The sequence below is a fragment of the Vicugna pacos genome, chromosome X (genome assembly GCF_048564905.1).
Source record: "Vicugna pacos chromosome X, VicPac4, whole genome shotgun sequence".
Lineage (NCBI taxonomy): Eukaryota > Metazoa > Chordata > Mammalia > Artiodactyla > Camelidae > Vicugna > Vicugna pacos.
This window is the reverse complement of record NC_133023.1, coordinates 72323692-72335206: the sequence shown is the minus strand read 5'-3', so window position 1 is coordinate 72335206 and position 11515 is coordinate 72323692. Positions and strand designations below refer to the sequence as shown.

Sequence of the window (11515 nt, the reverse complement as noted above, 5' to 3'; positions counted from 1 at the left end):
TATTTTCTTTTCATTCATGGTAAATCCTTAGAAGAATTATTTCTCATCTATATTTAGTGGAACTATAGTACGTCAATGTGATTTTAGGTAACCTATAGTATAATATGATGTCCAGTAAACTGGGAAATTATATTCATTATATAATTTTCTTGGATGCTTTGAAAAGACCTAAAAAATTACTTGTTTAATTTTTTATTATAATTTTTTCTAACTTTATTTAATTAATGATTTGTTTTTTGGTATAACCAAGAACATCTTGTGGAAATATTCTTCCTCCAGGCATATTTTGAATATCATTGCCTTTAAAAGGAGAGTTTTAAAATATTATCTTTTTTTAATTAATGAAGATTTTCTTGTGATGTCACCTCTATCATGGTTGGTATTAGCAATTTGTATTGTTTAAAAATTGATCAGTATGACTAGAGGTTTATAAGTTTTGTTGATTTTTTTTTTACAAACCTCTTGATTTTGTTGATTTTCAGTATTGTTATTCTGTTTTTTTCTTTAAAGTATTTGTACCCTTTATTGTTTGCTTTCTTGCCTTTGCTTTTTTTTTTTTTCTAGTTTCTTAAGATGGATGCCTAGATGGCTAATTTGAGATTTTCTCTTCTGTTCTTGGCACTTATGGCTACACATTTACTTTTAATCCTTTAGCTACTTCCAGCAAATTTTGATATTCTATCATTTCATTCATTTCAAAACATTTATATTTATATTAAAACCTAAACTGTATATTTTCTTGATGTAGGAATTTTGAGACTCTGGATGAAAGGAGAGCAGCCTGAAACACATCAGGGAAGTCACAGTAACAGATTATTCTTGTAACTGAAAATTCTTAATTAATAACATCTCACCCCGGGTAAGTCCATTTGTTATAGCTCACTTTTTATGAACATACATAATGAAATGTAAGAGACTCATTACAAAAGTATGAACCCTAGTCATTTATTATCAATATTTAAATTTTCCTCAAAAAGTTCTGAGTGCAAAAACTCCTATTAAGTATTGATATAGACAGAAACTTGAATTGATTAAAGCACTACTTAATATTTTAAAAGTGTAGTACCACTGAATCCCATCCCTGGGCCCAGATCTATTAGTTAAATCTATCCTTATATATATTCTAAAGACTTTACTACACACATGCAAAATACACACCAAATATTCACAAAGTATAGCATCATTAAAGATTTAAATGTGATTTTAAATATAGAGATTGTATGAAGCTATAAAAATATTAAACATATTTGACTTATTTTTGTCATTGGTATCTATATATATAGGTACATGTTAATGTAGTTTATCTAATCACATATTTAGTATTCCATTGAATGGATTAACATGCCACAAATAGGTAAGCATCTTTTTTATTTATGGTTATGGCTTTGATCTTAAATTGTTTATTAATGGGGCAGTTCTGATATAAGCATACTGATAAATGTTCCTGATTCAAACAGGCAAGTATTTTTTTTTCTTAGAAATTTAACCCTGGAGTAAAGAGTGTGCCCAATTAACTAAATATTGACAAATTGCTCCAAAAATTGCTTCTAACAGTTGAACTTGCATTAGTAGAATGTCCATCCCCCACATCCTAGTCTATTGCTAATCAAAGGGTGGTTCATTGAGCAGTACAGTTCCGTGAACTGTTTGGTACAGGTCAGCAACAAAATAAAATCACTAACTGAAGGTAGGAATTGTCCTCATCAAAACTTATTTTGGTTAAGCTTTTTAATATTTGCTACTATTATGAAGATGGTAATATTATTGATATTTTATTTGTTTTCCTAAGTATTAGAGAATCTGTATTAATTTTTTTCTCTTGGCCATTCAAATTTTCTCTTTTATTTACATCCAGTACTATTTTCCTGCTATATTGATTGCATCAATTTCTTAAGTGTCACTTTATGTTCAATAGGATATGATTTTTCTGTATTTCATTCTGTTTTTTTTTTTCCTGCTTGGCTTTTGAAATATCAGCCACAAAACAAATTTTCACTGCTTCGAGCATGACACACACCTTACTAGGCAATGCAAATGCAGCAGCGAACAAGCCAAATTCTTGAAATCAAGGAGTTTACATCCCATTCTCTGTGTGTGTATGTGTTAGGAAACAGAGACAGACCCTAACTGCGCCACTGAAGAAAATAGATAGCTTATAAGGAAAAGAGCAAAGTGATAGGATGAAGAGGTTACTTAGTTAAGCCAGGCAGAGAAGTCCTCTTTTAGGAAATAACACTTCAGTTAAGATGATGTTTGAAGTGAATGATAAGAGGAGGAAAGTACAGGAGACCCAAAAATAAGAGGTTTGCAAATGGATGAACTAGCAAATGCTAAGTCTTGAAAGAATAATTGCACAAGACATGGCCAAGCAATAGATGGACCAACGTAGCAGTAACACAGTGAATGAGTAGAAAAATGGTTGGTAGATGAAACAATTGAAGTTGAAAGGGATCAGGTCCTAAAGCATCTAAAGGGCCCCAAAATAATTAGATCAAAAGTCTTTTCATAGCTAAAAATAATCAAATATTGGTGATTTCATATAGCTTCACTTAATGTTTTTATTTTATTCTAATTGCAGTGGGAATCCACTAGATAATATGAAGGATAGCAGCATGGGTTTATCAAGTGCTTTTGATTGTATTTTTAAAATAATTTAAAACCTGTTTTATTGAGATAAAACTGATACGTAACATTGTGTAGGTTTTGGATATACAACATACTGATTTGATATATTTGTATATTGCAATATAATTGCCACCATAGAGTTAGCTGACACCTCTACCATGTCACATAAGTATCATTTTTTTTTGTGGTGGGAATAATTAAGATATAATCTCTTAGGATCTATGGAGTTTATAATACAGTAGTGTCTATAATCACTATGCTGTGTATTTGATCTACAGGGTTTATTTATCTACTAGTTCCAAGTTTGTACCCTTAAACATCGTATCCCCAATTCCTCCACCCCCAGCCTCTGGTTACCACTATTGTACTCTCTGTTTTAACAAGTTCAGCTTTTTAAGTTTCCATGTATAAGTGAGATCATATAGTATTTGTCTTTCTCTATTCAACTTATCTCATACAGCATAATGCTACCACGGGCCTTCCATGTTGTTGCAAATGGTAGAATTTCTTTCTCTCATGGCTGAATAATTAATATATATTGCAAGTTCTTTTTTTAAAATTGTAGTATAGTCAGTTTACAATGTTGTGTCAATTTCTGGTGTTCTGTCATATATATACATAGATATTCCTTTTTATATTCTTTTTCATTATAGGTTACTATAAGATATTGAATATAGTTACCTGTGCTATACAGTAGAAACTTATCAGTTTTTTAAGGATTTCCTTTTATTTCTGATGTGAAAGATATTCTGCCAAAGTTCAGTAGGTATTCTGTGTGATTTGTTCCATATGTAGGTGTGGTTTTGCTGTATTCATAAGAGAAGGTGAGCTAGATGCCCATCTACTCCGCCATCCTGGCCCAGCCTGTAATTTCTTTATTCATGGACACTTAAGTTGTTCTGATATCTTGGCTATTGGGAATAATGCTGCAATAAACATGGGAGTGTATATATCTATTCCCTATCCTGTTTTTATTCTATTTGAATATATACCCAGAAGTGAAATTGTAGGCTCGTACAGTAGTTCTATTTTTATGTTTTATAGAAACTTCCATATGGCTTACCATAAAACCTAAACTAATTTGTATTCTCACCAACAGGATACAAGGGTTCCCTTTTCTCCACATCCTTGCCAAAACTTCTTTCTTGTCTTTTTGATGTAAGCCATTCTAACAGGTATGAGGTGCTATCTCATTATAGTTTTGGTTTGCATTTCCCTGGCTTAGTGATGGTGAGCATCTCTTCATGTACCTGGTGGCCATTTAGATATCTTCTTTGGAAAAATGTCTATTCAGTGCCTCTGCCCTAAAATCAGATTGTTTATTTTTTATTATTGAGTTGTATGAGTTCTTTATATAGTTTGGATATTAACCCTTTATTTGATATATAATTTGAAAATATTTTCTCCTATTCCATAGGTTGCCTTTTCATCTTTTTTATTCTTTCTTCTGCTGTGCAGAAACTGTTTTGTTTGATATAATCCTATTTGCTGATTTCTGTTTCATTGATTGTGCTTTTGGTGTCATATTCAAAATGTTGTTGCCAAGACCAATGCTTATTTCTTATGTTTTCTTCTACTTTTAGAGTATTAGGTCTTATGTTTATGTCTTTGATCCATTTCAAGTTAATTTTTTGTGAGCAGTGTAAGATAGGGGTCCAGTTGCATTCTTCTGCATGTGGGTATGCAGTTTTCCCAACACCATTTGTTGCAGAGACTATCCTTTCCCTTTTGAAGGGCTTTATAAGAAGAGATTAATTTGTGAACTCTGTAGTCTGCTCCACTGATTGATGTGTCTATTTTTACATCAGTACCATACCATTTTAATTACAATAACTTTGTAGTGAAGCTTGAAATCAGGAAGCATGATGCTTCTGACTTTGTCCTTTCTCAGAATTGCTTTACCACCATTTGAGGTCTTTTGTGATTCCATTAAAATCCTTAGACTGGTTTTTCTACTGTTGTGAAATATTCCGTTGGAATTTTGATAGGGATCATGTTGAATCTATAAATGACTTAAGGTAGTATGAAAATTTTAGAAATATTACTTTTTCAGATCAACATGGAATATCTTTCCATTTGTTTGCATCTTTAATTTCTTTCATCAAGATTGTATAGTTTTAATTGTATACATCTTTCAATTCCTTGGATGCATTTATTCTTAAGTATTTTATTGCTTTTAATGCTATTGCAAATGAGATAGTTTTATTTTTTTCAGATATTTTGTTGTTAATGTACAGAAATGCAACTGATTTCTGCATGCTGATTTTGTACCTTGAAACTTTACCAAACTTGTTGATTAGTTCCAACAGTTTTTTTTCTTTGAGTCTTTGGATTTTCTATATATAAGATCATATAATCTGCAATCTTGTTCTTTCTATCCAATTTGGATGCCTTTTTTTTCTTTTGTCTTGCCTAATTTTTCCAGCTAGGACTTCCAGTACTATGCTGAATAAGAGTGGTGAGACTGGACATCCTTGTCTTGTTCCTGATCTTGGACAAAAAGCTTTCAGTATTGTACCATTGAGTATACTTTTAGCTGTATATTTGTTATATATGGCCTTTATTAATTTGAAGTATGTTCTTTCTATGCCCAGTTTGTTGAGGGTTTTAATGAAAGGGCATTGTTATTTGTCAAAAGGTTTTTATACAGCTATTGAGATAATTATATGATTTTTACCCTTCATTCTATTTATGTAGTGTATCATATTTATTGAGCTCTTTACGTTGAAACCTCTTTGTATCTCAGGGATAAATCCCACTTGGTTACGGTGTATAGTCATCAAATGTGTTGTTAAATTCCATTTGTTAATATTCTGTTGAAAATATTTGCATCTATATTCATCAGGGATATTGGTCTATAGTTTTCTTCTTTTGTAGTGTCTTTATCTGGCTTCAGTAACAGGGTAATGCAGGCCTTGTAAAGTCTGAAAGTGTAAAGTCTTTTTTTGAGAATTTTGAGAACAACTGGTATTAACTATTCTTTAAACGTTTGGTAAAATTCACCAGTGAAACCATCTTGGTCCTGGGATTTTCTGTGTTGGGAAATTTTTGATCACTGATTCAATCTTCATACTCATTGGTCTATTCAGATTTTCTATTTCTTCCTCTTTAAGTCTTGGTAGGATGTATGTTTCAAAGAACTTATATATTTCTTCTAGGTTATCCAATTTGTTGGAAAATAATTGCTTATAGCAGTTTCTTTTCATCCAATGCATTTCCAATGGTTGTAGTACCCCCTCTTTCATTTTTTATTTTATTTAAATCTTCTGTCTTTTTTCTGAGTTAGTCTAGCTAAAGATTTGTTAGTTTTGTTTACCGTTTTGAAAAGCTATCTCTTAGTTTTTTCTTTTTCCTATTTTTTTCTGGTCTCTTATTTCTGCTCTCATCTTTGTTATTTCCTTTTTTTCTGCAAACATTGGGTTTACTTTATGCTTTCATTTTTAGTTTCTATAGTTGTAAAGTTAGGTTGTTTGGGGGGAACTTTCTAATTTCTTACTATATGCATTCATTGTTCTAAACTTCCATCTAGAACTGCACCCCATAGGTTTTGGTATGTTGTGGTTCCATTTTTATTTCTTTTGACACATATATATTTTTTAACTTTACCTTTTGATTTCATCTTTGTCTCACTGGCTGATATGATAATTTTTTATATTAAAAGTCCAGAAAAGGCAAGCTTATAGAGGGAAAATAAATAGTGTTTGCCTGGGAGTGGAAACAGGATTGCCTGAAAATGAGCATGAGGAATGTCTTGGGGTGATAGAAATGTCCTAAAACTGGATTGTTGTGATGGTGTACAACACTGTAAATTAACTAAAAATCATTAAAATGATTATAAATCAATAAAAAATGTTAAAAAAAATAAAAATAAAAATCATTAAAATGTATGCATAGACTGTGTGAATTTTATAGTATATAAATTATTCTTCAAAAAGGTGTTAAAAATAGGAAAACCTATAAATATGGTATTATTGAAGACTAGAGAATTATATTTTTCCAAAAGTTATTTGCAGCCAATAGTGCTAAGGGTCAAAAAATGATGACACTAGCTTAGGCAAAATAGTGGCTGTTTCCTCACCATCCCTATACTTTGAGCCTTATCTTGGTACTTTTATAAAGGTAAAATAGATGAACCTTGGACATTTTGTCAAACTGTTTTAAATATTAAGATTTCATTTTTTATTGGTTTGGGTTTATAGATTAATTTGGAAAGGAATTACAGCTTTCAAATATTTCTTTTTTCCCACACAGTAACAATGCAAAAAGGCAGCGACAAGAAGAATTTTCAGGCTACTGATCATTTAGCTGCGACACATCTGAATAGTTAACAATCAACAATGAATCCCAAAGAAAATGTAACTGAGCGCCGAAGTAAATATATCCAAAAAGACAATAATGTTACTGCTTTAAGTTCAGAAGAGGACCTTCACACTCCCATCTACAAAGATCAGTTCACTCAGCAGCTAGAGAAAACAAATTGGTTGGAAAATGCTCAAGAACCAGCTGCATTCTCGAACAATAACAGTCAATCTATCATGACCTCAGCCATCACTCAAGCTTTTTATATGCCTCTGGAAGAGAAACAATATGTGAATCAGTTTAAGGAAGGTAGACAAGCAAATTTCCATCTAGACATCATGCAGAGAACTGGTGCCAACCTAGAAATAACTTTTGTCAAAAACCAAGGCCTCTTCATAATAGTGTCTGGTAAGCCAGAAACTGTCATGAAAGCTCAGAAGGAGATTTGTGCACGTTTTAAGAAACAAGTTTTAACTATAGTTTCCGTTCCCAAAGACCATCTTTGCTTTATTTTAGACAAGACTGGAGAAAAACTACCAGACCAAAAACAAAAAGCTGCAACCGATATTCAGACCTTATGCACAGTTAACCACAGCACCCAGACCAATATTGCTGGCACCAAAGAGGTCATGAAAAAGGCTCCACATGAAGTCTTACTTATGTCTGTGGAACAAGACAAGTGTGCTATGGAAAGGTTAGACGTGGGAAAGGCATTTCATCCTTTCACTGCTGGACCATACAATAAAACTTCTGACAAAAGCCTACAGGAAATGGGGGCAGACATCCACATTTCACCATCTAGTGCCAATCAGACACAAATAAGCTTTCCTGGAAAAAAGCAACAACCAGATCAGATTCAAGATTGTGTCAAGAAGATTTCTGAGAATACTAAAGAGAAAACCACATCCACAGATGTGGAGATAAGAATGCAGCACAACTGTACAATAGGTCCCAACAGCAATTCAGTTCAGGAAATCCTGGAAAGAACTGGAATTTCCATTGAGAGTTTACCTTCAGAGAGCACGTCAGATTCTGTGACGTACCACCATAAGCCTGAAAGTTTAAGGAAGGCATTTACTGAAGCCCACTCGAAGACCAAGGCTTATACTCTTTCCTCCATCTCTGTACCTTCCTGGCTTCACAGATTTATTATTGGTAAGAAAGGTTGTAATATATCCACAATTACTCAGAACATGCCAGAAGTTCGTATAAATTTTACTGGAAAAGATAAAATTACAATAGACGGGCCAATAGAAGATGTGAGTTATGCTCAAGAACAAATTGAGGTCATAGTCAAAGACTTAATCAACAGGATGGATTATGCAGAGATTAATGTTGACTGTAAGTTTCATAAACACCTGATAGGGAAGAAAGGTGCTACCATAAACCGAATTAGAGAGAGGAATAGAGTTTCTGTGCTAATCTCACCTGAAAATGAAAAGAATAACATGATCAGAATTGAGGGAGAATCTCAAGGGGTCCAACAGGCCAAGAGAGAACTTCTTGAACTTGCTTCTCATTTAGAAAAGGAGCAAAAGGACTTAATCATTGAGCAAAGATTTCACCAGGCAATCATTGGGCACAAAGGTGTACAGATACGTGACATCCATAAGAAATTTCCAGAAGTTGTAATCAATTTTCCAGACCCAGCACAAAAAAGTGACATTATCCAGCTTAGAGGGCCAAAACATGAATTAGAAAAATGCGCACAATATTTGGAGAATGTGGTGACAGACATCGAAGAAAGTAACTATTCCATAACTGTTCCTATTTTCAAAAAGCTTCACAAAAATATTATTGGAAAAGGAGGTGCAAACATCAAAAAAATCTGTGCTGCAAGCAACACCAAAATTGTCCTTCCAGCAGCGAGCAGCAACTCAGAAAATATTGTCATCACTGGAAAGCCAGCCAACTGTGAAATGGCTTGTGATTTGATCCTTTCAATTCAGAAAGATATGGCCAATATTTCAGAAGTGGAAATTCCTATTCCTTCCAATCTACACAAATCCTTTATTGACTCTAAAGACTGTTTGATTAGTGCAATTATAGAAGAATGTGGAAATATCCACATCTACTTTCCAAAAGGTAACTCAGGACTTCAAAGAGCTATTATTAGGGGACCTGCCCAAAGTGTTGAGAAGGCCAAGAAAATGCTCCTGCAACTAGTAGAAGAAGAAAAAGCCAAGTGTTATTCTGTGGTACTCCATGTCAGACCAGAGTATCATAAATTCCTCATGAGTAAAAATGGTGGTGATGTTCCCAGAGTCTGTGAAGAGACTGGAGCACGTGTCCTTTTCCCTATCCCTGAGGACATGGATCAAGAATTGTTAACGATCCTAGGGACAGAGAAGGCAGTCAAAGATACACAAAAGAAACTAGAGGATCTAATTACAAATCTAGATAACGTGGTAGAGGACATCATAGTGATAAATCCCACGTACCACCAGCATTTTTTTATGCAAAGGGGTGAGGTGTCACGGGAAATGACTGAGGAATATGGTGGTGTGATTATTAACTTTTCATGTTTGGGAGAAAAAAGTAACAAAGTCACAATCAAAGGAGCAAAGCCTTGTGTGGAAGCAGCCAAGAAACATATTCAGGAGATTATTGAGGACTTGGATACGGCAGTCACAATAGAATGTGTTATTCCCCAGAAGTTCCATGATTTTTTCATGGGACCAATGTGTTCTCGAGTCAGACAAATCAGTAGAGATTATAGTGTTCAAATCAAATTCCCAGATAGAGAGGAGATTCCACTTACTAATACAGAGCCTGCTGTTCTGGAAAATAAGGAAGAAGTTGGGGAAAAGAGCACCTTAGGAGCTGCTTCTATTTCCCCAAGAAAATGTGACACCATATTGATCTCAGGCCCAAAGAAGAAGTGTGAAGCCACTGTGGAAGCCCTTGAGGCTTTAATTCCCATCACTACTGAAGTACATGTGCCCTTTGACTTACACCATGACATCATTGGTCAGAAAGGAAGTGAGGTACACAAGATAATAGATGACTTTGAAGTTAATATCCAGATACCATCACCTGGGTTAGAGTTTGATATCATTTCCATCACTGGCCTTGCTGCAAATGTAGAACGAGCCAAGACTAGATTACAACAACGAGTCAAGAATTTACAAGCTGAAATAGAAGAACGATCATTAAAAAACTTTAGACTCAATGTCACCGTAGACCCAAAATACCACCCCAAGATCATTGGCCGAAAGGGGTTAGTTATTGCTCAGATTTGCTTAGAGCATAAAGTTACCATCCATTTTCCAAGAAAAGAGAGCAATGAGACACAAGACCAAATCACAATCTTAGGATATAAATATAACGCCATAGCCGCCCAGGACACAATAATGAAAATGGTGCACAATTTTGAAAAAACAATCACTAAGCAAATTTCACTAAACAATCAGGTCTGTGGCCACATTATTGGATTGCATGGAAAAGCCATTCATAAAATCATGAATCAATTCCAGGTCGATATCTACTTCTCTCCTAGAGGAATCCAAGATGCAAACATCATCACTGTGACTGGACTCCCTAATAATGTCAAAAAAGCAATTGATCATATCCTCAGTCTTGAGGAACATTATCTGACTGTTCAAAAGCATAAGTTAAAGAAGGAGCATATGAATAAAGTCACTTTATGCAATTCATTCTATGAGCCACGCAAGAATCTGGAGGTAAAAGATCTTCCCTGTACTGCATATACCATTCGAAAGATCCCGGACATGACTAGCTCTTAATGCTCTGTCTCTGGGTCTGATGATGCTATAGTATTGAATTGATCTGAGAAATATCTTATATGGGATATGAGGGTTTGTCCAAAGAGGGAAATGGAGACAGACCTTTAGTATCAATGATGAAGACGAAATTTTAATGAGCAGCTCACTTTCTTTTAAACAGTCTCAAGCTTCTGTATCCTTGCATATTGCCTTTCCAAAACACCACAAATGCCCAGTGTCACCCAACATATAGTATCTCTTAATTTTGATTTGCTTTGTTTTTCTATCACATTTAGAATTAAAGGCTTTACATGACAATGTGCAAATTCTGATACCATTATGTACTTCATCATGCCAAGCTGCTCTTCTTGCAAAGGTGGGTCTAGATAGCAGTTTGGGGAGGAAGAATGCTTGGGCCAAGGTAATGTACATGGACACCTAGGTTAGGATATATGCACGTGCAGTTTAACTAAGCATTACCAAATTTTCTTCATTTCTGCAAGAAGTGTATGAGTTCCTAGTGGTCCACATATTCACCAACAACTGATGTTACTAGCCTGGCCTAGTGGACATCATTTTAGCATAATATTGATTTTATGTCACTGATCAATGTCTTTTATGATTATAAACAGGCATGTACCCCAGCTTTTTGTCTTAACCCATTAAGCTTAACCATTATGCTTCTGGTGAATCTGAGGTACGGTTATCCATCCTTGGAAAACATTACTAGCAATATACGAGGTATTTCTGTTCTACCCTCATAAGCCTCATCCTCAATATCAATCACTGCTCACTAGAACTACTGGATGTTAAGATTTTGTCACTATCAGGCACTGAAATGAATCAGATTGATGCATCAACTAAAT

At 34.2% G+C, this 11515-nt stretch overlaps 1 protein-coding gene across 2 annotated transcripts; it reads left to right on the top strand.

Moving 5' to 3' along the window:
* Positions 1-7114: 7114 nt before the first annotated feature.
* On the top strand, positions 7115-10885 carry LOC102536013 (vigilin-like). 2 transcript variants are annotated; one of them, XM_031671512.2, is made up of 2 exons: positions 7115-7838; positions 8025-10885. In XM_031671512.2, exons 1-2 carry the CDS (start codon positions 7161-7163, stop codon positions 10668-10670), a joined length of 3324 nt encoding a protein of 1107 aa, XP_031527372.2. In that variant the 5' UTR covers positions 7115-7160; the 3' UTR covers positions 10671-10885. The 2 variants fall into 2 exon arrangements, with proteins under 2 accessions (XP_031527372.2, XP_031527371.2); XM_031671511.2 differs by having other exon boundaries at positions 7115-10885.
* The last annotated feature ends 630 nt before the right edge of the window (positions 10886-11515 follow it).